Source organism: Anser brachyrhynchus (assembly GCF_964034855.1).
Source record: "Anser brachyrhynchus genome assembly, chromosome: 1".
NCBI lineage: Eukaryota > Metazoa > Chordata > Aves > Anseriformes > Anatidae > Anser > Anser brachyrhynchus.
Genome location: NC_137694.1, coordinates 118,109,378 through 118,136,342, shown reverse-complemented (window position 1 = coordinate 118,136,342; position 26,965 = coordinate 118,109,378). Strand labels below are relative to the sequence as shown.

Here is a 26,965-nt window from a genome sequence, read left to right as displayed (position 1 = left end):
TGTCCCAATTTATCATCGATTTACAACAAAAGGGTTTGCTACTGTATGTTTTCCTGCAGGAATCCAAAGTACTGCTTTAAGAGTCTTAGAGGTCAAGAAAGTGAAGCTCACGCTAGGATAATTTCACATAGGAAGGTAAATTTTAAACTTAATCAAACCTACAGGTTTGGTATTGACCACAGAAATCTTACTGTCTGTTACATGGGAAGAATCCTTGGGGAAACTGCACACGAGCAGTTTCGTGCTCTTCTAGAGGGATGACTGCTGTATCAAGAAACCAGAAAGTCATTTTGGAACTGATGAAGACTCAAAACCCCATGTATGAATTCCACAATATATAAACCCCAAGAATCGGACCTATAAATCATGTGGCTAGAGCCCCAGCTGGAGTTTCTCCATATACTTGAACTATCTTGGCCTTTTTCTGCAGTAAGGTACAGCAGCTACTGGATGACAGAGCCCTTGATCAGGGAAAGGACCTCTTCTGGCAACTGGGAAGAATTCCCTGCTCTTTCCCATTCCCTCTCCATACAGCTTATCTGAATTATGGCTCCAACTCCCTGCTGAATGCTACCTGTGCCAATAACCAAGTAGCAGGGGTTATTCAAAACCAGCAGATGATCTTTTCCAGGTCTGACCCACTGAGCTCTAATGGAGCTGTTCTGTCTCTGAACCAGCAACTCACAGACAACAAGGACAAGGGTCCCCTGTGGGGATCGTCCACGAGTCAGTGATTCGAGGGGAAGAAGTCTCTTTAAAGGCAATGCACAAGGAGAAGATGCAATTGCCTTTGGGGAGGTTTACATCTGTCACTTTTTCCATCTTGCAAATCCGCAAAGAAAATGGTGTAGGTGGACGGCTGAAGATTGCTCTTCTCAAAGGCTTCCTCCTGAAATGGGTGCCTACGCTCTAATACTGACTAAGCTGCAGGGCTTTGCTTCTGATCTAATTAGATAATGATACTGCGATACAAAAGGAGAGGTTAATCTTGACTCCATCTTCAATCTCCTTTCCTTGTGTACAATTGTAAACATCCTGGAAGCACTTGGAGTCACTTCTCCCTATGTGTTTAAGTATCAGCACTTGCACAAATATGGATACTTAGGAGATCTGGAAAAGAGGAGAGAGGAGAGACAAGCTTTTAAAATACATTGGGCAATTCACACAGGTCTTGAGGTGTATTAGTGCCAGTGTGGCTAGCAAAAAAGACCAGGAGAGCAACAGAGTCTGACCACAACCAGACAATATCCTCACTCGTGCTCTCCCTTCCCTCCTATCCTGGAGGTGCTCACAGAAAGTAAATGTAGCCACAGGGGAACATGGACACCCATAGTGTTCACAGCGATATTTCTGGAAAGTGCCCTCCACTTGCAAATCTCAGGTGCTCACCCTCGCACTATCAGCTCTGTTATTTGCCCTCCCTAGAGCAGTCATGGGACATTTCTAGCCCCCAAGAAAATCAGCCAGTAGAACACCTCTACTAGATTCCCTTTCTTTGCACCGCTCTATCAGTGCCTTTTGCAAACTGAAAAGGCACATTGCCGTTAGCTTACATGAAACCCTAATATCTTCCTTCTGTACCCCAAAATACAGACTTCTTCCAGTTTTCTGTCACCAGCAAACCACTATCCAAACAAACAGGAGTAGAAACCATTTATCTGACACATAAGCATACTCTCCGTTACACTTAGCAAGAAAGGGACTTGCAATCATGTTGAAATTAATAAAAAGGGAAATTCAGATAATGATGCTGGCAGTTGTAAACGGGAACAATTGTCCAAACATGTATGAATTGGACCTACCATTGATAAACACAAGGGCTCCAACCCATTCTTCCTTATAACTTCTAAGGAAAGCAAGAACAAACAAAGCACAAGCAATCTGATTACAGCAGAAATTACCGAGAGCAGAAAATTACTCAACTTATGTAATGCAATAAGCCCCTATTGAAAAGCATCAGCAAAATGCTGTCTTTTATTTATACCATTCTTTACACCAGTAGCATTCAGGTGGATAAAACAGCTTCCATTTTACAGTCATTTTTCCTGATATTTTAGCTTATTATGCTCTTAATCCAGTAGCAACAGACTTGAACCACTTCTAAGCAACCAATATTCTTTTGCTTTTCATTAAAAAGCATCAGGTTCTTACTGTATTTCTATAATTATTTCACCTTGTCATGAAAAGGAGGAGGAATATATACCTCAATGAAAATATTACCTTCAAAATATCTGCTATAGTGATACACGGCCAGATTTTGTACATAAATAAATACACCTGAGTGTATGGGCGTATGTGCATATAGATATCTAAAATATACATGTGCACATACACATTTATATTTACACATATCCATGTAAATATATTAGATCACCTATATATCTACATTACATTGAACATATTAATAGATCATACGTATAAAAATAAAGAAAAGGCACATACAATACACTTATAGATTACATAAATGAAAATGTAGAAATCTGGGGAAGAAGCCATACATGACTCTCTGCACTCTGAAAGGGAAGAGGGTGTTCTGATCTTCTGAGACATGCCCACATTGGATGATGGAGACATTTGTAATGCTGGTTATCTGGACAGCAGCTGGACCACAAGTCAGGACCAGTTTTCTCAGGTTAATGCTGTGGGTGATGGGAGGGAGTAGGAAATAGATGGGCTTTGCTTTGTTATGCTGGTAGTCAGAAGTCCACTTTGCTTGACTTTCAGCACCGGCATTTGACATGAACTGTGTTAGCTTCTGACTCTTCTGGAAAGCAGTTTTAACACTGAACCGCATTAACGAGTGGAAAAAGTGCTTTTCAGATAGTAAGTCATACTCTTCCTTCAGCAAGCTTTATTAATTTCAGTTGATTTTATATCAGGGACGAATTTGGTCCAAAATGATCTACTGTAAGACAACACCGTTGGCAGACTACCCATATCTATTCTTTGGGTTATACGATATGCCATTACTGAGATTTTAAGATTCATTTTGCCATATACTTCTTAAGTAGTACTGCTTGAGTGTCTGAGCTGAACCAAAGGTTAGCTCCAAAGTTAGGTTTATTTATTGCAGAATGTGTGTCACTTTTTGTCCCAACCCACTTGGCTTGATGAAGTGTGTTTTCCCTACTTAACACTTGTCAATGAGACTCAAACACAGTGTTAAAATACCACAGCCATGCCCACTATGGGAAGGCTTAGTTTACTTTTGTTTGTATTCATACATCATACACAAGGTATTTAGAGAATATGTGACTCAGGAGGCTGGGATCATAGAATCATAAAGGTTGGAAAAGACCTCCAAGATCATCTGGTCCAACCATCCGATAAATAATAAATAATAAAGATAGTAAAGAGTAAATATTACTCACGTTACGGAGTTTGATGTTTCTTGTAGTGTCCCCAGGTGTCTTACTATTAGTGGAGAAGACACAATCATTGTCTACAAACACCTAGTCTTACAGTGATCCCAAGGTTCACGGACTTGTGACTACTTCAGGCAATACGTTTTCCCTTGAGATTTACATCATCATTTTCCCAGGCAAGAAATCAAATAGTCAATTTTCTTTGCGAATGTCTGTCAAGGTCCTCTGACTATTTTTAATACAGCAACTCACACACATTGTTATAACTCAGCCTTAAAGACAGCAGACCCTGATTTATTATAATCACAAATGGCAGCACCTCTATTCCCTGCTGGCAGTTACTCAACTTTCCTGATACTTTCACATCTGATGGTAAAAATGTTCAGGTGTGAGTTCTAATTCAATGATGATTTAAATCACAAGGAAACTTTCCCCGGACTTAAAGGAGCTACTGGCTAGGCAGACGTCATGTATTTTTAAATAGAAGGCTTAGCAAAATCAAATCGGCCAAGCAAGTCTAAAAATTGTCTTTGCTCAGCTATGCAATAAAAGGTCAGCCACACCGAAAACAAAAACCCAGGCTGAGAGCACCAGCAGAGGTATCAGCTCAACCAACTTACTCTGTGCAAACATAGCCCCTGAATCGGCCACTCTTAAGACTCTTGAAGGAAAAGGACAGGACCACTGACCGTGGGGAAAAACCCACCAGGGTGCATCAATGGGGAAACTCTCTCTCTGGAGTGGAATAGGACTTATTGTGCCATGCAGGGGGAAGAGAAGCGGGGACCTGTGCAAAACCAGCTGTGGGACAGAATACCTGCCCTGCCTTGTAACCAACTGGACCTGCAGAGAACCGAGGCTGCCATGTAGCCACAGGGCTGGGGCAGGAGGAATCCCCTTGGGTCCCAAAACCCCGCCAGATGTGGCTATGGCTAGCTGTCTTGTTTTACAGCCATCAAAATTAGAAATTCTTGCAAATTTATTGCAAAGACCTTGCACTTCTGATTGCAAAACAAATCTGACCCAACTGGTTTTCAGCAAGGTCTCCCATCCAGCATCTGCACGGTTAGTGTTTATTTACTATCAAATTCCTACTCTGTGGCAAATTCTCCTTCAAATGATTCTACAAGGTTCGGGGTCAAAACCAAGACCCAAATGAGTAACTTCTCGTGGGCAGCTGTGCACAGAGGCATTCCTCTGCATTCTCACTTGTCCTCCCATCATATGACATTCCCCTCTGAGCAGAGAAAGAAGCTCACTCCCAGATGGCCAGCCACAGGTTTCAGCTTTATGGGCCTCAGATAGTTATTTTATAGGCCTTGACAGTCCTATTCAGTAAGCTGGCTGAACTTAGTGGCATTTTGACCCAGGTAAAAAATCCGTCCTCCCTTCAAAAGCAAAGTGTTTACCTTCAATCCCCGTCCTTTTAACTGTGTGCTTGTTTACCAATTCTAGCCTTGTAATGCTGGTGCTACTAGAGTGTTTAATTTCCAAAGCACTTGAGGTAGTGAGTGGGTCATGACTAAAGAAATTGTACCAGCCATGCTCTGTTGGTGCAGCCTCATCCACTTGAGCACTTCAATAAGCACAAAACACATGCAAAAAGGCAGAATTTAACTCTGCTGCTTAATGAGAGCATTAAAACCTTCTGATTTTTTCTCATTTTTGTATTGACTAGCTGCATCACTTCATTTGAAATTCCTTTCTTCTCCTGCCATGCATGAAAGCCAGCTCTCTGAAGATCAGCATGAGGCAGAGCAGAGGTCTCACTCTCACCTACCCAGGAACCTGACCATGGCACGTTCCATTTTCTCCTCTCTGCGGCAGCAGATGTACTGCAATTATAAACAACATTTGTTATTATTCTAAACATGCAAAGCAGGAAGAAATATGATTCTTACACAGAAGATGTAGGCTGCAGATACTAGATGAGAGGCAGATGGTAAATTGTCTTGTAAAGCCAAGGTCTCTGCCATTTATTTTCCTTTGGAACAGATAAGTAATGAATGATGAACCAACAAAAAAGTGGTTAACTCGGTTTGACTGTTATGTAATTCCACGTACTTCTTTCTGTTAACAACTTGGACTACCTCATCCCCATCCTCTCTGAAGAGAATTAAGTCTTCAGATTGCATCTGTTTCTTCCAACAAAATCAAAAAAGTCTAAATGAACTGTGAATGAGAATACAAGCCTAACAGTGACAAGAGAGCCCAATCAGGAAACGTAGTTAAAAAGGTTTCTGCAGGATGACTAAAGACATATTGCAGTTTAAGTCTCCAGCCATACGATTTCCTAGAAGGAATTATTCTGTCCTTGTTCAACAGATACTTACACAACACCAGGCTTTCTGTATTTTATACAACCCCTTACATTCTCTATCAAATATTCATTCTCCAATCTTCTTTTCTAAGAGAGGAAGTATCCAAAGGCCAAATTAACCTCAAACGTCTGTACTAAAGAACACAACTCACAAGGGAGTAATTTCCAAATACGTGTATCATCACCGATGGGATATTTCAACAGGCCTCCTGATAGTGTACTTAAGGAACAAATGAAATACATAAGGACGCTTGCTAGTAGGAGGCTATTGCGATTCAAACAATTACTAAAAACAACTGAAGTTTCTTGCCCTTCTATCTGTGTGCTGTGACCTTTTCCCATCGTATTTAAACTATTGCTTTGGGGACAAACCGGTTAAATAATTGGTTGAAAGGAGCACTAATTCTTTCAGACATTTTTATTAAACTGTAACTTCTTTTAATGTCTTTGAAAGTTGGTGAAGAAGTGACTACATTTGGAAGGACTTGAGGACTCTTAGTCTTTCCATTTCCTAATTAACACAGGCATTTATATCAAGAAGATGACAACGTTACTAAAAGATAAACTTTTCACATGGTACAGTCTAAGCCAGGGCTGGTGTGTCTGCTGTCCTCCATAGTGGTGATGGTAAACAGAAATTGCTGGCTTCTAGGTTCAGAGCCTAGCTGGCACAGTAGGCAGGCAATCTGAACCCCTAACACCCCAGCTTGTTACTGTCCCAGTGCTTTTAACAGACAAAAAGGGAGAACTTGTGCGGAAGTCTCTGATCCAAGATTCGGTTATATAAATTGCATGTGATGTTCTTTGGAAGTAATGTCTTAAAAGAAAGGCCATTTTGTCATCTTACATGGATGTCACGGAAAGTTTCAGTACGATCTTTTACTAAAGTTGTTAAATAAATGAACCTGACAAGAAGGTAGATGGACGGCTCTCAAATAACTGAGAAAGCAGGTAAAGCAACAGGAGACACCAGAATAGGAGTCAGTGGTCAGGCAGTGGGGAAAGTTTACCCCCGAGTACCAGGGAATTTGTATCAGGCTATGCGTTTACTCCTAAATGATTTGGAAAAGCAGGCAAACAGCAAGGTGACAGCACGCACACCGAAAGCCAGCACAGGGTCAGAGAGCAAGTGAATGATTTTACAAAAGAAAATTCCACGAACAGCTGCTAAACAAACCTGATTTTGGAAATCTGAGCTGCAAGTTGCAAGGACGTGGGGCACATTGCATGCCTGCCTGTTCTCACACCGTTCGCAAAGTCTTTACTTCTGCCTGGTGTCAGGGAACAGACACTGGGCCAGGTGGGCATCCTCTGACTTTGTACAATGGCAAACTGACCCAAACTCCCACGTTATTTTTGCCAAAAAGTGTCAGACATACATCCTTACGTAGCTCAGGAGTGTGAAAGCCACAGAGGTCTGCAGGATAAGACATGGCCTTTTTGGTTAATGCACTGAGTTCTGCCTGAAGGACATTCACTGTGAGACTGAACACCCACCCTTCAGTCTGCAATGCTTTCATTTTAAATCCAAACCAGTTCCTTCCCGTGTGCTACCCCATTTTGCTGGGACTCTCCCTGCATATTTTTTGGAGCAAGTCTTGAGGTGTTAATTCTCATTGTAAGACCAAACGTTTTTTCCTCACAGGGGACAAAAGTTGCCATCAGTTTAACAGGTATGGTTGTGAATTATACTGCAGCAGGGTATCCCTGCTCAGGGTCTGCCACATTTTTGAGTAGTATCATGTTCTCTGTGCTCTGTCCTCCCAAAACCAGCCAGTTTACATAAAAGAACAATGCTACAGGGAAGTGTGAAGGAATTAGTTTCTTAGAGAATAGAGCTGTATTTTGAGATCTTAAATCCCCTGAGAACAAAAGTCTTGGTACTCATGCCTTGGCACGCATGTAAGTTTAGACCCCGTGGGCTTCCAGAGGGCACTTTCCAAAATGACATGTAAATACACAAGTGGAAATGGCCTCTGACAGCATTTCTGCTCTTGCACTAGCTTCTGTTCTTGGCTACTTTTTTGATTTACCTCCACTTTTACTGAGGCTGTAGAGGACCCCGATCAATCATTTGATGGCTGAAGCCTTCAATTGCAAAATGATCCTTCCCCAATCTTCCTTCAGACATATCTTCAGACTATGGACTGAGTTCTACTTCGAAATACCATTGCATGAAACAAAGTACACCCACATGCCAGCCTGTGGTTTGCTGTGACATTACCTTATCTCACCCTACAATTACCTTAAAGGAGGCTACAACGAGGTGGGGATCAGGCTCTTCTCCCATGCACCAAGTGATAAGACAAGAGGAAATTTCCCCTTACATTGCACCAGGGGAGGTTTAGGTTGCATATTAGAGAAATTTCTTCCCTGGAAGGGTTGTGAAGTATTGGAACAGGCTGCCCAGGGAAGTAGTTGAGTCACTATCCCTAGAGCTCTTCAAAAAAGGTGTAGACGTGGTGCTTAGGGACATGGTTTAGTGATGGACTTGGCAATGCCAGGTTAATGGTTGGACTTGATGATCTTGGAGGTCTTTTCCAACCTAAATGATGTTACGATTCTATGATTATCCACACGGCACAGCTACACACCACCTCTGAAGATGGTGCATGCAATCGCTACCTCCTCAACACCTCGAGCAAGAGATGAATGCGTATGGGCAGAGGACAGCAGAGCACTTCATCAAATCCCACTCAGTGTACAGAAGGTCGCAGCGGAGAGCTGTCAGGGTGAGTTACAGCCAGCCCCCAACACACGCTCACTGTGAGATGGAAACAGTGGAGACGGCAGCTCAGTCTCCCAACAGCTCATCGCCACTGCCATCACCGCTTCCCTGGGATATAAATTCTGAAATGTTTTAACTGGTCCCTCTCTGAAACTTCCTTCCTTGATCACGAGTTCTCAATGTTGTTGGTATTGTTTTACCAGCAGTATGATAAAGGGAAAGAAGAAAAAAAAAAAAAGTGTTCCACTCACACAAAAGCTCAGTGACCAAGACTCCCCGAGTCAAACTCGGACATGTTTCAAAAAAAAAAAAAAAAAAAAAAAAAAGCTCTGCATACAAAAAAAATAATCCCACAGTAATAACAACGGGCTCCATGTGAAGGAAAATAAGCATTTCTCTGTTTCAGCAGAACTACTGCTATGAGAATGTCATTCTCAGCTGGGAAACTGACAATCAAAGGGGCTGCCCAAGAATTGTCCTTAGTATCCTCTATTTTATACAACACATGCAAGAGGATGCTAGGAATTGTTATTTATCTCTTAATAAAACACTGTGAACTGTTCCAGTGACAGTGACTTCTTAGGATATTTTTACTATCTTGACACAGCTTAAGAGGTAAAAGAGAAGCTGTATGGGTTTTACCAAGGTAAATTTAGAAATCCTGTTAGAAGTCACGTTTTGTTTTCATTAATCCCTCTAACATTTTAAGTCACTGAAAAAGACGACACAAAATGCTTGGCTGAAGAGCTTTTACTAGTACCGCAGCTCGTTTCAGCCAGCTTAACTTGTTTATTCTTCCTAGCACAGGGCTCTGAATCTGCACACACTCTGCTCTCCGGGCTGAAACCACGCTCTCAGACGAAATAGGCAAAACCTGCGGAAAACAATGCAACCCATCTGTCGGAGAAAGGCGAGAAGCGAGAACTCCCTCTCTCGCGAAGGGCTTTTTATTTATTTAATTTTGGGGGGCTCTTTTCTGCTCATCTTCTCTCCTCTCCTCTTAGCAACAGCTCGCGGAGCAGCCAACCAGGGCCCGCTCCCCGGCGCGGAGCATCGCAGCCGCGGGTTACTGCAGTGCACTGACCGCCAGTAACCGCGAGCCAGCCCGCCCGAGCATGCGGCGCCTCTACCGCAGTGCACCTGCTGGGGCTGAGGACAGGCTTTTTCCGACTCCTCTGGCAAGGATTAGCAAATAATTTAGGGCAAATCCCACCCCCCACCCCCCCCCCCACGCCCCTTTCCTTTTCCGTTCAGGTCTTCGGAGGGTGGAAGCCGGGAAGAGGAGTCACGGGAAAGGTGCAGCAAAACAAAAACCGAACAGCTAAATAATAAAAGGAATCGGGGCTGTCCGAGCACACGTACCAGAAATAAAGAATTCATAACAGAGCAGCAGAGCAGAGCAGCAAAAGCCAGCCTGCTCAAATCTGTGTTGAGGGCTTGACAGGGGGCTATGTTTCCACCTCGTTCAGAGATCAGCATTCATACAGCACACAGACCTCTGGGCTGCTCTGATGACACCACCTCAGGCAGTGATGGACGCTTCCAGCCCTTTACGAATACCAAGCAACCTGCCGAATATTCCCTATTTTCCCCTCAGACACTACGGGGCCAGCCAGAATAAACACAGTCCTGCATCCCCCTCCTTTACACCGGCAAACCTCATCTGCACGTTTCACATGCTGAATCTTTACATTACAAACCCAAAACCTTGTAAGAAAAGACAGGACCTCTACGACCACTCGTCTTCCCGGGGTCTGAGCTCTTACAGCAAACCCCAAATAACATTTGGGCATTTTCTGCTGAGCCTGAATTTCTGCGTGGCCGCTAATCCTCCCAGTAAGAAGAGCAGGTCGCAGTTGGCCCGGCGGGGGCCCCTTCCCCCAGAGGTTACTACAGATCAAATCCTACCCGCACTTCCATCCCCAGGCGGCACGGGTGAGTCACTGCAGTCCTCAAAATAACAGTGGAGAAATTTCCAACTACACTGTTGCCTAATTAACCACGAACACTGACAAGTGATAGGAAAAAAAAAAAATTACTCCCCAAATTCTGGTGGAGTTTTAAAAGCCAATTTATTGCTGCTTTCTTCCCAGATGCACTCGTTAGGTAGGAGCGATATTTCCCTGGGATCCTACGTTACGGCAGAAACCTGGAAACAAAAGGATAAACGTCCTTTGGTGTGTGTACACAGAACCAAACTCACTGAAGGGAAAGAGTTGTATCAAGACAGAAGACTCCAAAGTACTTTTTGTGGCTTCCTCATATTTGGGACCATCCATGATTTTGCTCCTCAATCAGTCACTCTATTCAGATCTCTTTATGGTGCTTATAAAACAACAACGACAAGCTAAGGCACAGACTTTTCTACAAAATCCCCTTGTATACAGTCTTCAAGCAGACTTAGATTTAAAACCTACACATCTACTATTTTTTTTATAAGCTGGTAAACCCAACACATGTTCCTGTTGTTTGCATTTTAAATGACATTTTCAATGTCATTTGAAAATACAGCTTAAGCAGACAGTTCGCAAGCCATGATACGAGCCACCTTCAGTCTCTTTTTCAACCCTTAGATAAATGGCTGTCTGATAAGGCAGTGAAATTTTGGCCAAGGTTTGTTCTGAAGCTCTGTGGCTGTTGCTTTTCCTCAGTTAAGGAGCCCCCACTTGATCTAACAGAGGACTCTCCTGTTCTCTCTCTTCCCCTGGCTGAGTCAGCTGGCTCCCTCGTCCAGCTTCTCCAGAAAGGAGAAGACATTATAGAATATTGTTTGTTTGTGTGCTGAATCTTCCTTTTTTTCTGGCTTTGCCAGTTCACGTTAACCTTGACACGCTGTCCACTTGCTCCAGCAGTCCTGGAGGTTTCTTAAGGAAATCTTGAATCCTGCTGACCCGCACAAGACTTCTGGCACATGCTTGAACAAAGACTGGAATCAAAGACTGAGATGCGTTTTACCAATCTCTTTCCTTCAAAACTGAAGAAAAAGTTCATTCTGCCAGCTGAGTAATTCCCTAAAAGCTTTATGGAAGAAATACCAAAGTTACGTGAGACCTTCCGAAAAATTTCACTTCTGTAACCTCTTCCAAATTCCCATATTGATAAGAAGTCCTGCTGAACTGACCGGGTCAGACACAGTTTCTTTGATCAAGGACTCATCTGCCAGGTTCACTCCTGTTAATACCGCTGACTTTGAGAGGAATTACACTGTGAATGAATCAGACCCAGACTCGTACAAATCCTCACTATGAATTTGATAAAAACTCAATTTGATAAAAAGAGTTGACCAGGCTTGTTTGCAGCAAGCAGCATTTCTCGGATAATTCTGAGAATGAAACGCCCTTCCTTGTTTTTACAGAGATTTAATAGATAAGTTAAATGAGATTTAATAGATAAATTAGGTGCGTTAAGGCTGAGACACAAATCAATGAAAAATTCTAATTTGAAGTCTACTATGGCTTATTTAGCTTTTTTGTTGTTGACAAGCAATTCAAGCTCACCTTCTTTGTGCTTTTAATAAAAAGTAAATGATGTTACAAACCATGAGTTTCACTGTCTGAACAATGCAGCAAAGTACAGAACACAATGGCAGCATTACTAATTATTCCTCCTTTTGTTAATTTAGAGCCTAACCTTAACATTACTTCACAATAACATCCTCACTGAAGGGAGTACGTTTTTCTGTTGTTGCTTTTTAGTTCAATTCCTCTCTAACACACTGGCACAAATTGTCTTCACAAGGAAACTATATTTCTCCCTTTGTGATCCAACACTCACTGAAAGGTTTTAACTAATTCATTACAGTTGCGGGGAAAGATGTAGGAAGAGCAGAATTTTTCCAGTTCCATTTCAGAATAGAAACGCCATTAGGCATGTTTTCGGAACAGCATCCCTTACCCCTTATTGCCATGAACAGCACCAAAGAACAGAATGAACTGAGAGACATCTTCCGTTTTTTTCCATCTTGCACATACAAGTTTACTGGTTTTTGTTTGTTTGCTTGTTTTTAATTAGTTGGATTACCAACACTGGACTTTGTACCTTCAGGAGCATGCTCTTGGCTACTCAGAAAAGAAAAAAAAAAAAAGTGAATTTAAACATTTCACTTCACAGCAATGAGAAAGAAATTTAGTGCAGGGAAGCCCCAAGAAGTGTAGAGCTAAAACAGCCACCAGTGTTCAGAGGTGAAATATGCCCCTTTTCCTGAACAGACATAGATTAAAACTCATTGCAAAGTGCCAGTTTCCCACTGAAGAAGAAACTGGTAAGAGGCATTCAGAATAGTTTTATGTGTAATGTGTTTATCTACAAGCCTACTCATTTTAAACAGAGATAACCAAAATTACACACAAACAGTTCTATTCACACAACTGCTAAAATGATTCAAGGAATCTAATATTTTGGTCCCAACCTTCCTTTGAGACTATTTAGGCAGTTTGGTATTCAGTTTTCTGTTTCTCTACTGGAAAACCTTCTCTATTAAAAGCAATATATCGGGTCAATCTCTGGAGTGGGAACATGGTTGGGAGGGAAGTTTGTTTCTGGAAGGTTTCTATAGTCTGAATCATAAAAGCGTTGCTTGGAAGGGACCTCTGGAGGTGCCCTAATCTAGCCTGCTGCTCAAAGCAAGATGATTGCTACCACCAGCTCAGGCCAGCTGTGGTTGTGCCAAGTCCACTCTTCTAAACCCCGCAGCATGGAGAAACCACACCACCAGGAGTGTGTTGCAGTGGACACCACTGCAACACACTCCTGATAAAAAGCTATTTCTTAATGACCACTGTAACCCAAAGCGCAGCACCTGGCCACTGACGCTTGTTATGTATCAGCTGGCTCTACCACCAGGAGTTTGGCTCCAGTGTCTTCACAGCTGCCCTTTGTATAATTGTAAGCCACTGCGAGATCATCTCCTCTTTCAAATCCAAGTGTAGTGGGTTTCTGGTCTGGAATCCCTTCATCATTTTTGGCCAGTGAGAAACAGACCAGTTAAAACCCTCAAATTGTCAAGTCCAACATGAAACACTTCGGCATAGTTCTATTTCTTGGGGGAAAAAAAGACTTCAAAATTTGAGTTTGCTCCATAAACACAAAAAATAATTTTGAATGTACAAAAGTTGTTGCCAAACCGAGTTGTTCTCCTATGGACAGCAGATCTAGATGCAATGTTACTAAATAATTTAAAGAAGGCATGTGTGTACACATACAGTTTTGACGTTGGAAAAAAAAAAAACCAAACACTAAAGCCACAAGACCGCACATCCTTCTACAAAAAATTAACTGCACGCATAGGCTATCCCGATACGGCAGCAGTTGCACGGCCACAGCTCAGTGTTTTTCATACCACACATTTCTAGACTATTAAAGCCTCGGTGTTATGATAATGACAACATTTCCAGACAGCAGCAACGTACTTTACGAAACAATTTCAAGTGGAACCTTTAAGCCAGTGGATTTATAGATTCAAAGCAAGTCCAGGTATCAAATATGGCTCAGCCAGCACGTTGGCAGGGTCTTATCTCTTAAAAATAACTAAAGCACTCAGCCGTACCAATTTACATTACTAAGAGAGAATTCCTCAAGAAAGAGCAATTATGTCATTTAGCACACAAAATTCTCTGTAAGATTTCAGTATTTTCTTTTGGACTTCCTTCTTTTCGCTAGCAGGAATTTACTGCATGACCTAGTTTTTCTTTCAAAGAGACAACTAGTCACACAAAGACACACAAGAAATTTCTCCAGAAAACACATGGCTACACAATCCAGATGAAAGTATAAAAAGAATGAATACAAAGCAGATGAAAAAGGGCAGTGCCATGTTACACCCACCTTTCAGAACTGGAATAGACCAAGAGCATATAAAGAACAGAGTCGAATATGCCCTCCTAACTCCCATCAATAAATCAGCACCAGAAGCAATGTCTCAGAGCTATAAGTGAAATTGTATTGCGAGAAGAAAGCGGTAATGTTTGACTTCCTTGACACACGAATCCAATATCCACATCATTTCGGTGGGCCCTGTGTTACAGGCTGTGAACAGTTTGTTGTGTATTAGAGAAGTAACTAGCAAAAAAGCATGCTGGTCCTTGACTAAATCTCAGGATTTAGTCCTAGCAATAGGCAGTCATTTCATCTGCTAAAAGAAATGGTAAACTTAAAGACACCCATCTGAGAAAACCAAGAGACATGGATGTGCTGACATGCCAATAGCCCACAGCACTGACTTTGAAACACAGCATTTTAAGAGAATAACTATCTTGGTTTCAAATGCCTTCTGAGATTCTGAGATGCTTGCTGTTCTGCAAGTGTACTGAAAAAAACAGCCATTTGACAAAACAAGGTATTGTAAAAGTTAAAAAAAGCATTCCCTTTTCCCCGACCCCTATCTTTAAACTCCTGCATGCTCAGCCTGTCCTCCCCCAGCATTCAAACAACAAATTGTAAACATGCAAGATCACAGGACACATATTTGGCAGCACAGGAGTACTGTATGTGCTTCAGATACTTTAGAATTGGGAGGCAAAAATAAACAGTTGTACGAATTACTGCATCTACAGTATCTTGGAGCATGAGCATCAGGCTCCTGGGAAGTTCCCTGCTCTGCTGGGGGCAGCGGGACTCTCCACGTTCCTCAGAAGGAAGTGGTGTCTGCTTCCAGAGCAGGGACAAATCCTGCACCTAGTTTTTCAATCAGCCCCGGGGCAGCTTCTTTATGCTCTTTTCAGCTATAACGTGTTAAAACATTAAATTTTCCTCACCTTTCTTCCTCCACCAGGGCCCTTCTTGGATGGAATACGACAGTTCTTTAAACTCAATGTTTACAGCTGGTCTGCGTGGCAGGTAGGAGAAACGATGAGCTTCTGTAAGAGTATTGTCCACTTTTTTTAAGTGTCCATTCATCAGTCGAACGTCTTGGTTATCTGTGCCATTGGAGACCACCTCATCCACTGAAACGCACACTGACTTTGGCTCGGCCATAGTACAGGCAGAACTGCTGGCGTTCTAGAGGGAAAAAGTTGGAGAAAGGACAAAGTTCACAGACTTTCCCTTAGGAACGCATTTCAAAACCTTCTGCATGAGAAGAGTTATTATATAAAATAAAATTCAAGCACAGAATCCAGCACAGAAATGTGTTGAAGGGTGAAAGAGGGAAAAAAAAAATCTTTTGTTTGTTCTGCCAGTGTCTTGACAGAAGAGGTAAAAGAGCTTGTAGCACACAAAGAGCAGTTCCCTTAGCACCACTTTCCTCTCAGCGGATATATGCAGCACATCAGTATCTAACTTCAGAATAGAATGGCTCTTGCACCAGAATAATACAGCAGAAGAATACAATTTCTAAGTACAGTCACAGTGTATTCAGTTTCTCATTCCCTCCAAGAATTAGGCTCTAGTTGCTCTGATTCCAGGGCTTGTATTAGGACAGAGCTGAAGGGGGAAGGGAGCTAGCTGAACAATTGTTTACGCAGACATGTCAAAAGACAGCCTCTCAAAAAGTCCAAGAGCTCTTACGCCTTTAGATCAGAAGATACTTCTGTAAATGTGAAATTGCACAAGTTACACTTCTGCAAATTTTGAAATGTACTGTTTTCTGCCGTGTCTGCTCCTGCAGCAATAGATCTGAAGACTCTGAGACCTGCAGCAGTACAACTTCTTTCCTAGAGGTTTGTTAGGAAAGCACAGCGATTTCCATCCAAAATCCTTCCTTGCTTGACAGTGATCCCTAATGGAAATCTTATCAGCTACATAAACATACTAAACCCTGCTCAGTACAGCACTGCTGACACTGCAAGGTCAATGCTCTCTGCTCACAGCCATGTCTCTTACCATGCTTTGCCCAGCGTGGCACCCAGTGCAATTCCACTTGGCTTTTTTTGGACAGAGGCTCTTTCCCTTCCTCTCCTGACTGTGACAGCAGCTTGCTGCCTGCCTTTCTCTTCTTTTTTATTTACTCACACAAAATCTGTACTTTTTTGATTCCTTTTACTTGCATGGGCACCTTGGACCAGTATCAACAGGGTATGTCCAAGGCCTAAAGGAAAACAACCATGAATCTTCTTCAGCTAAACAGAATTTTGAACAGTTCGGAGGACATCCTTTGTCATCTGTTGTTTGGAGTATGCCATAAGCAGTGCCTAACATCTGCACAGTTGTCTATTATAAAATCTAGTATTTTTAATACAGATTTGCATCAGAAAATAATTCTGTAGGTAACAGATGCCAGGCTTTCCATCCTGTCACCCGTATCCAACAACCTACGTGTCTCCAAAGGTACCCACTGAAAAGCAGATCTGCTGCACCTCTTTCCAAGGCACCAGTGTTGAACACCCTCAAATAAGGAGCTGTAGGTCGTGACACTGTCTCTCCCTGCTCGCTCTCCAGAGCAACTAAGTCACACTGCCTCCAAAATCATCCTCTGTCATGGGGAGCGGTCTCCCCATTGATGTGCTTTTCAGGTCAATCACTTCTGATGAATGCTGATGAAAAACCCTAAAATACAGTCCTTCAAAACCACTGGTTACCAAGCATCTTCCAGTTCTTCACGTGCAAGCACGTAGCTCTGGATGTGAAAATCTGCTCTGCTTACCACATTTTCTCAAGCAAGAGATTTTAATCATGCTCTCAAGTTGCTCAGAGGTCAAGTATCCAGTAACACTTACTCCCGATTTCTTAAACAGATGACTGTAATAGCACGTAATTTGAACATAACAAGTGTAATGTGAAACACCTTAGACCTGAACAATTGAAGAACGCGAACCTCCTTCTTCCCTTAAAAAATTATCAGAAGGTGAGTTAATAATGTTCCTGAATGTTTTCAAGGCTTACTTTGGCATTCTCAAACAGTTTGGTTCACAGAAACTTCTGAGCAAATTCACGTGCCAGAGGGAATATCCAAAAACTACCAATGAGCAGGGCACACTGACTATTCTAGGGACAGTCAGGGCTTCTCCAGTTTAGATGATCTCAAGAAGAAACATCCTTTGGACAAGGTCCTTGCAGTATGACTTAATCAGCCGTGAGTACGAAGCCAGAGACGTTTGTTCCTGGGACACAAACAAACCATTTCAGTCACCCGGTGGACTGAAACGCCTCTTCTCAGCAGACCGTGACACAGCCCTGGGTCAGACGCCAGTCTCCCGGGGTCCCCTCGCTGGGGTGAGGATGTCCCCTGCCACCCGGGGTGACTGAAACTCCACTGTGCTGTGGGGTCTTTGCTTGAAATTCCCCACAGGGTGGGCAATTCTGGTGGCTCATACAGCCACCAGTCTGTATAACCTGGCATCGGAGGAGAGCCTGAGGAATTTCATGTATCTACAAGCACAAGCCGTGCGCTTTTCCAGACACGATGGTGTATGCATGCAGCTGTGTCTTTCGCACGGGTGTCCACCTCAAACACACCTATGGCGCTTATATCTCAGCCGATTTCACACAGTTTTGTTCCCCAGCCTCCCGTGAGGAGCTGGACTGCCTGCTGGTGTTTACCGGGCCCGGCAGCTGACACGCTCCCGTCCCCACACCGCGATGCTCCCTCACACCCTGCACCCTTTCCCCCAAACAACTTTCCCGCACAATTCCTTCCTCCTCCCGCAGCCTGCCTGCCTTTCACCGAGGCTATTATGTCAGAAATAGAGGTTACGGTCCCCCCTGGTAAATCCGTTTCGAGAAACCACCGGCGGCGGGGCAGGGAGCGTGCTGGCACAACCCCCTAATCCCATCGGCAGCTCAAGCCGGGAGGTTACTGCCGGTCAAGCACCGCCACCGGGCACCTCCAGCCGCCCCCCGCCGCCCACCCTTCCCTCACGGAGCCCCACGGACCCCTCCTTTCCCCCCTCGCCCCGGCCGAGCCGCCTCCCGGCCGCGAAGGAAGGGCGGGCAGGGCGCCCTTACCAGAGCGGTGCCCAGGGAGAAAGCCGCCATCAGGCATGCCATGTGCCCCGCTGCTGCTGCTGCTGCTGCTGCTGGCGGCGGCGGCTCCCGCTCCGCCGGCACCGTTAGCAGCCCTCGGGTGTCGCCTCCCCGGCCGGATTGGCGGCGGAGGGATGGAGGGAGGGAGGGAAGGACGGAGGGAGGGCGGCTCCGCCGAGCTGGGGGCCGCCCCGCCGCGGTGAGCGCGGCCCCGCCCGCCGCCGCCGCGCTGAGGGGCTGAGGGGAGCGGGGCGGCCGCTGTGTGGCGGGGCGGGGGGGTGTCCTAGGTTGTAACAGAAGGTTGTAACCAAGTTTCCTTCTCTGATCGTTTTCTCCTCAAATCTAAGACCTACATGGCAGCAAAGGCGGGGCCAGAACAACATACTTGCCCATGAAGTGCAATGGATGGTGTTAAGAGTTGCATTGGCGCTCCTGCGATGAGTATAGATCCACAGCTAGATTTCCAGTCAGATTAATTAGCCTCGCTACCCAGCGGCAGGAAGCTCTGCCCAGGCACTTCACCGTGCCAAGAAGCTGAATGCTGAAACACCCACCAGCCTTCTCCAGGGCCTCTGAAGTTGTGTGCCCACTGGGCCTATTTTCCATATGCTAAGGGGCTCCCTTTCCTCAGGGAGCATCAGAAGGAATATATGGGTAGCTAATTCATAGCAGGGATCTGAGAAATGGATTCCAAATGTCTACAGAACATTTTATACATGAATTTATTACCCGTGAGGAGTCTGCTAAAGGGAGCTTGCCATAATGCTTGGCACTCACATAGCATTGTACAGATGCCGAGATTATAATCCTCACAAAGCCCCTGGAAGAAAGGTGAGTATTTTGTCCTTCCTGAGCTGTGAGGAGATGCCTACCAGCATGTCAGGGCCAAGAGATGGATGATCAAAGAAGAGCACAAGCACAAGGCTAGTGTGTGTCAGATGTCTCCTTGATACTCTGCCAACCCAAAGACATCCTGGGCTCAAGGACTTCTTGACATATAGCTGTCACTCCTGAATGTGCTAATAAACTTCAGAAGATGTCTCTTACATGAACTACGCCAGGTTTCCCCTTGAACAGCTGTGATCTTTTACATCCACTACATCTTGTTGCCAAGGAGTAGAGCACTGAGACTCACTGCTCTTCACCTTGGATTCAGTCACCAGATATTGCAGAAAATTACTTACTTGTTACTCATGTATTGGGGAAGAAATCTGTACCTGTTGTGGAGTACCAGACAAAACATGGATAGGCCCATCCAGAAGTCTTCACCAGAGACCTGAACTGTGTTTGAAAAGAGATTTGAAATAAAATTAACACTAATTTTAGAAATAAAGAGAAATTATGAACTATTGTTCCAGTGAGGGTCCAGGGTTTTACTTTGCTTGATTTGGAACACATATCCATAGCATCTAAAATTTATTCAGTCTTTATTTCCTCTATTTTCCCTTAGAAACATAGGCTGAATTATCTCCCACAAGACCTGAAAATGGCTGTGAAATACTACATTTAAGGCATTTATGGGGTTAAACCAACTGCTTAAAGACATCAGATGTTTTAACTGCCAAGTAGAAGGAGACGCAGAGAAGGTGCATGAGATATCCTCATCTTAGTGCACATGCGATCCAGACCCTTCACAATGCTTGTTCTCCTCTGTTTCTCACCTGTTTCAACTTCTTAAAGGCTTGGGAAGAAGCAAGATAAAAAGAAAGAAGGCTGTGACGCAATGTAAATTTACAGTACTGAAATCTGCTGCACAAACAAAAGTTTTAGCTCAGGCTGTAAGCAGCTTATGGTACTAAGGGCTAAACTGTGCCTTTTACAAAAGGGTGCTGCAGAGAAAGGCACGTGTGGCTTGCCAGCTCTGGGACAGCCTGTGCTGCCCACCTGAGCCACCCCAGCACGGCCAGACAGGTCGCATTATTTCATATGAGGTGGCAAAGAGACACAAACCCTCTTCAGGTGAGGCATGGTGTGAAGACAACTGAGGGCTCAGACCTGCAGCCTTTACTCAAGCACCACTCCTGTTACTGTCCACTTTAGCCTGAGCACGAGTACACAATCCCATCCCAAGGAACTATTTTTTCACAGTGGCTGCTGTATCAGTATCTAACAGAGCTTCTTGTAAAACACTGAGACGTAAAAACAGGTTTCACAGAAACTAAATTCTACCTACCAACTAAATTTGGTATCTATTTTGATATCACACAGGGAAAAAAATGATTACATAAGATGAAGCCTGCTAAAAATAGCAATCTCCTGCATTCCTACATTCCCTCATTAACTCTTCCATTAACTTCACAGGTGATCCCCTGGTCCCTGCAGACAAAAAAATATCAAGCACACAACTCTGAGAAGAAAAAAGACAGACACACATTGAGAGAGAGAGAGAGAGAGAGAGAGAGAGATTAAAAAAATCCAGGACAAAAAAAAAAAAAAAAAAGGCAGCTACAAATGAAGGTGAGGACAACCAGGCAGGGACAAAACTCTCACTCCTAAAATAGACAAGGAAACAGTAGTAGCTTCCAGGCTTTACAGCAGGGTAAGCATTACAGGCGGTGGATTGGTGTAACCCACAGGAGAGAAAAAGGACAGCACAAGAAGAAATGAGCTGGGAAGGGCAGGCTAAAGTGGAAGCATATGAGCAGCAGGAGAGGGCAGATTTACAGTACACTCACAGGAGTATTTTCAGTGTTTTATTGATAGCTCTGGTGTCTCTGTGCAAGAACTAGTTCACATGGAGAAGCAATACAGCCTGGGGGAACACAGAGGCCAGCGTGGATGTAGCTGCTAAGATACAACGTAGGAAAAGTTCAACTGAGAAATGTGGAATAGGCAGATGAGAAAAGGGAAGTGTAAAATACAAAAGGCAAAATATTTTACATGGAGTTTTCATTTTTAAAAAATTCCTTGACTTTAACAATTTGCTACTTGTTGATTTTAAGTGGTTTGGCCAGAGTGTAAGGAACACTGAGGAAAAGATTTAGGGATTTTTTGAGAACTTTTTTTTTTGTTTTGTTTTAATATTTACTGGAGAAAAACATTTGTGTTTTTCCTTTCAGAACTGTTTCTAAATCTACCTAAAAGTCAAAGGATCTGAAAGAACAAAGAAACATATCCCAGTGTAAAATGCTCACACAACTATTGACCCAAATTAAAACCCAATAAAAACAGTTTATCCCAGACAGAATGTCACTTTGCCACTTCAAAATATGCATTGTTTTGGATGATTTCTGAATTATGCTTTCTCTCTTCCTGTGCCCTGCCCCAAATATTTTGGTAGGTCTAGTGAAATATGAGTGGAAAGAATATCGGTAAGTTTGAACAGCCTGAAGATGAAGTTGAGAAAAAGCTTATGGTCCAATCATGAGAAATGCTGGGAGCCTGGATTTCTGGAAGCTAGGAGCTGGGAGTCTTCACTATGCTGTCAGTGAAGCTGGGAAGGAAAACATAGTCTAAAAAGAAAAAAAGAAACAGAAAAAAAAAGAAAAAAAAAAAGAAGAAGCAGTCGTACTGGAAGGAAGTTATATAAACTAAAGAGATAGTTTTCTATATAAGTTCCCATGTGATAAGACTTGGAAGACATCAACACATATATTACTTTCAGAGGATACATCAAACAAACCACCAGTGACATTGAATTTTCCTATAACACTAAGAAATTATTAGGATCTCTGCAGCGAGTATCCAACTAAAAAGTTCCAGTATTTTTTTGGAAGTGGGCTGGAAATCTCAAGAAGGATCTTACAAAAACACAGTAAAGCTCCGACCTAGGCCAGATTTCCCTTTCCCTTTCTGTTGTTTACTTTCCCTATTTAGTGGAACATCATCATAAACCCTCTCATTTTTTCTCATGTCTTTTTGTGCATGACATTAATACTTCCCTATCTATACTGGTAATACTCACATAATGCTATTTGAGAAGAACGCAGTCAGTCAGTTTAAACAGATCTGCCTTCAGATCTGTTTAATATTGAAGAACATAATCAGTCATTCCTTTCATGTTAGGTATACTCTGTATAATGGGTGGGATTTGTCTCTAATTTTAGCTGCCTAGAAAATTGGTATCTAAGCTAGTCATGCAGACTCTCTTTCAGTCAGTGGAGAGAAATGGGCATCCCCAAAGGAAAATTCAGTCTTCTTAAATATTTACCCTGATTTGGGATTAATTGGCTTCTAGATCATCTTGGCTTCCCAATCAACTGGGAAGGGCTCCAGACACCTAACCTGGAATGGCTATGGCCAGTGCTATAGAGATGGATGACACCCAGGCTATGTTCTTAGTCCACTTTTGTCTTAAACTAACATTTCCTGGAATAGCAAGAGAAGCTTCACACATTTATTTTATGTGAGGTTTTATTCCTGTTTTTCTATCTGAGTACTCCAACATCCTTCTTCTGAAATTCAAGGGCAACAGATTCAAGAGCAAAACACCAACTTATTTCTTAACATTTGCAGTTGAAATTCATTTCTGTGTCTATTTCTACTGTCTATTGTACTGATGGAATCAGTAGAGCATACAGCACTTGCTTTTGTTTGTCTGAGCTTTTTCATTCAAGCAAACTGAGGTGAACACTGGAAAAAAGTAACACTAAGAGCAACGGATTAGCTCAGCCCTGCAGACGACGGTGATCCATTACTCTGTATCTAAGTAGCCCTCAGTTACCACAGCCAGTTGATCCCAAGACAGGCTAGGAGGGAACAGGAAAGCACATCGTCTTTCTTCCTGCTCAAACAAATAGTTATCTTGTCAGAGATGGAGCATAATTTATAAGAACTCGGTGCTTTCAGTTGATGTCGACATAGTACACTCCCGTAGTTTTCATGAGAGGAGAAATAGCAAAATGTCTCCCACACATTGTGCTGGAAGCAGATAAGAGCTGAATACCTCTGGGGAAAAAGTTCCCCGTACAGAGGCTATATCAGACATATCTTTGCAACCCTACGGTGCTGCCCCACATGGCAGTTCTCCTCAGAAAGGAAATGGGATAAGAAGGGGAATTGCCTAAGCAATCAGTGTGCTCTAGGGATGGGCGTAAGCTACAAATCCATACCAGGAGCAGCAGTAACCCTTTCACAATCCCTCTGCTTTTGCCATGATTTCACATGTCTTGGACCATATTCTCTAAAAAGGCCTTCAGGACTGCACACATTTCCTTGTAAACTGGACCCAAGACCCATTTCATACCCCCATGTGCAGCCAGGAGGCTGAGCTGCCTGCTTCATCATGTCCTGCACGCTATCTTAACAAACCTCCATGATGCTTAACACCCTCTTCTCCAAGCCCCATGTCACCTTCATCATAACCAGACATGTGGGCGCGGTGGCTGTAAGTCAGAGCTAAGAGCAGCTGGATTTTAAGCATCGCATCTCCCTAGACTGCACCTTTAGGGGCAGGCAGCACAGACCGTAGCCCCAGGGTTTGAGCACTAGGGAGCAAGTGACAGCACTCATGCAGTAACGGCCAAGGGGAGGAACTTCAGCAACACTGTCATGAGCAGATTGGGTGAAGACAATATTCTCACAGCCTGACGAAAAGGCTGCAGACTCAATTCACAAGGCAACTCGACAATTAGACATGGCACAAGTCTTCTGAAACTCTTTTCTCCAGCTTAAGCTCCCTGTATAACGCCTAAAGAGAGCATTGGGCACCTGGGGAAGGAATGCATAGAAGTCAGCAGCAAACGTTAGGCAAAAGGAAATGCCAAGGAAAGACTCATGCCTGGAGGACTTGGATGAGTCTCTGAAAGCTGTTTCCAAAGGGGATTCTCAGCCATGGTACTGCCTCGTGTTTGTCTGACAGAAAGCTCCAACCAGCACCTATCCCACTACACCCAATTACCCTGCTGCTGCACGTTCTTCTTGGTGCTGAAAAGGACATTTCACATTCAGCCTCTGCTCAGTTCCAAGAAAGGTCATGGACAGGCCTGTGGGACTGGACGAGGTCTGAGTCACTTAAAATAAGTATTCTCCAGGGAAAGCAGTAGGTGTCACTCCCACTGCTGTTGTTCTGCTTTGAAAATGTTGCTAAACACTAACTGAATGCAACCCTCCCCTTTGCTTTCAGTGTGAAGCGGAAAAACTTCAAGAAGTCAGGGGTTTCACCCCAGGGTATACAGATTTTCTACAAAGGACAGGAGACTCAGATTCAAACTTCCTGCTCTAGGTTAGGTGGAGCAGATATGGTGCTTGCTAGAAAAACACTTTAACCATGGACATCCTAAGGGGAGACAGCACTTTTCCCAGTCCTGTCACCCTCACCTGGTTTTCTACAGGCTTGGCAGCAGAAGCACAGGAGATTTGGGATTGTAGACTCTTTCTGAGACATATGAGACTCAGCAGACAAACATTAATTATTCTGCAAGGCCATGGTATTTGACACATCTCAAAGATCATTTTATAAGTGACATAAAGCTCCTTCCCTTATCAATGGAAATGTATACATTTATTTCCTGCAGTACCAAAGTCCCTGGGAGATAATAAGCGTGATTCCCAGGCAACAAAACCAGGCTGTTGGAGTCTAAGCCTCATGGAGAAGTTGCATGTTCTGCTTTAGCTTAGGGGAAAGAAAGAAAGAAAAAAAAAAAAGGCACCTCAAAACCAATGATGTATTGAGAAAGTTGTCCCACTCACTCCCAGTAGCCCACGTGAGACTGACAGGGGAACAAAGAGTCAGAGCACTTATATCATCCACCTACCAGGATGGCAGAAGAAAGGAGCATAGCAGGAGCTGGGAAGCTTAGTACAAGTTTATTTGCTTGTTACATGTACTTGGCAATGCTTTTGTCCAAGATTACATCTCAGAACAAGAAATGCACGTGATGCCCTCACTTTGCAAGAGGTGCCTGATCTCTGGGAAGCCTCCCAGGGAAGCAGAGCTGTCATTACCTGTAAGGCAGCCAGACTGCGGGCCCTGAACTGCACCAGGTTTGTCGTGGTTTGCAGAGCGAGCTTGTGTCAGACCTCACAGACATAACGTTTGGTATTGGTCATACCACAGGCTTGACGTGAAAACCTTTCACAATGAGCGTTTACTAATTCACTGATATACTGATAAACATCAAACTAAGCGCCCGTATCTGCTAGTCTGACCCCTTGTACATCACCAGTCCTCCAGTCACGCTCAGTGACCCTGTATGGCAGACAGCAACGTTCAGCTACCTTCTGGACAAGCGTTCTGGTTTGATTTGAAGTCATGAAATCAAGGAAGGAGAAGGTTATCTTTTATAGTTTATTCCACCATTTTGTCATTTGCTGTAAAATAATTTGTACAGTATTTGTGTGCCTACCATGGTTTCAAGCTGTTTGCTTACATGTGTAATTAATCAGGTTAAAAAAACCTTTACAGTTTCTTATTTTTCCCTCCCTGATCCCCAAAAGATGGATATTTAGACATAATAAGTTGCATCCAATCTTCTTTTTGATCAGCTAAACAGGCTGAACTCTTTAGAGCTCTCTGTAAGGCAGTTTCTCCAGCTATCTAATCTTTGGGGTGCTTTTTTACACCTTTTCAGCCTCTCTTTAAAACAGCTGATGCCAAAACTTGCAGCATTCCAGCGACAATCTCACTAATGCGATATCCAGAGGTAGCATTACCTTACGGCCCTGTTCATGCACTGCTAACCCAAGCATCCCATTAACCTTTTTTGGCCACAGCATAACTGTGGGAGATTACGCTGATTTGCTTACCCTTTGATTACCAAATCCTTTTCTGAGTCCATTCCTGTTGGGATACAGCATCTTATTCTGTAGGTACGACCTTCTTCCTTTATTCCTAAAAGTGCATCTGTGCAGTCAACTACTGAAATGCATTTCACTTAAATGGGCCAAGCTTATCAAGAAGTCAAGATCGTTGCGTGCAACAGTCCTAGCCTCTTTGTTTACCATTCTGCATAAGTCACACACCTTAATCAGTAAAGGAGTTATATTTACTTCCGAATCACTGATGCAAATATTTAATCACTTCAAGCCTAACACCAGAGGAATCTTAATCAAAACACATCCATTAGAAGTTTCTCCAATGATGACTGCCTTAAGGTATGTTAGTTTACCAGTTGGTAAACTATTTCGCTTATTTTATAATACTGTACAGTACTGGACAGGTTCTCATAAGATACCAAGTCAAACCTCGCAAGAATGTAGCTGCATCATGTGTGAGTGTGCATATATTTTCATAAATCAGTGTGGTGCCTGCTCATAAAAAATGGAGCCACGTTCTGTCTAGGGCAGACTCAGAAAAGGGCAGTATTCTCAATGCGTAGTATTATGTATTATGTTTGATGGTACAGTTCATTATTAAAGCCATTAAATAATTTTTTTTTTTTTGCCTCAAGCTGCTGTCACACTCCCAAACCCAGTCTAGCCATTTCTCTGGCCTTTTTTAAATTCTGGTGCAACATTTTTAGGAATAATGAAATTTCTTCAGGACTACAAGTTTCGTACAACTTCATAGAGGTTCTCTAATGAGATATGTTATATATTTGTGTAAAAGAATGTAAACTGTCCAGGTCAGTGATTTAAAAGTTTAGTGCCAGCAAGTGCTGTGTAGCATCTCCTTCCACCCTAAGGGCCTGGAAAATACTTCTTTGAATTTATTGACTTACTTGTGCCATGCAGCTCCTTTCTGAACACTAAACAGAAATATTTGTTAAATTACTC

General features: G+C 43.2%; 1 protein-coding gene across 1 annotated transcript in view; it reads right to left on the bottom strand.

The window, feature by feature from the left end:
* The window catches only part of ABCG1 (ATP binding cassette subfamily G member 1), a 57,247-nt gene extending 38,718 nt beyond the window's left edge, over window positions 1–18,529 (bottom strand). Inside the window, exons 1-2 of the mRNA XM_080605114.1 lie at window positions 18,293–18,529; window positions 15,166–15,409 (exon numbers count right to left, since the gene is read on the bottom strand). Of these exons, the coding sequence (XP_080461240.1) occupies window positions 15,166–15,409; window positions 18,293–18,334 (286 nt within the window). The 5' untranslated portion in view covers window positions 18,335–18,529. The remainder of the gene's footprint in view (window positions 1–15,165; window positions 15,410–18,292) is intronic.
* Window positions 18,530–26,965: the final 8,436 nt, after the last annotated feature.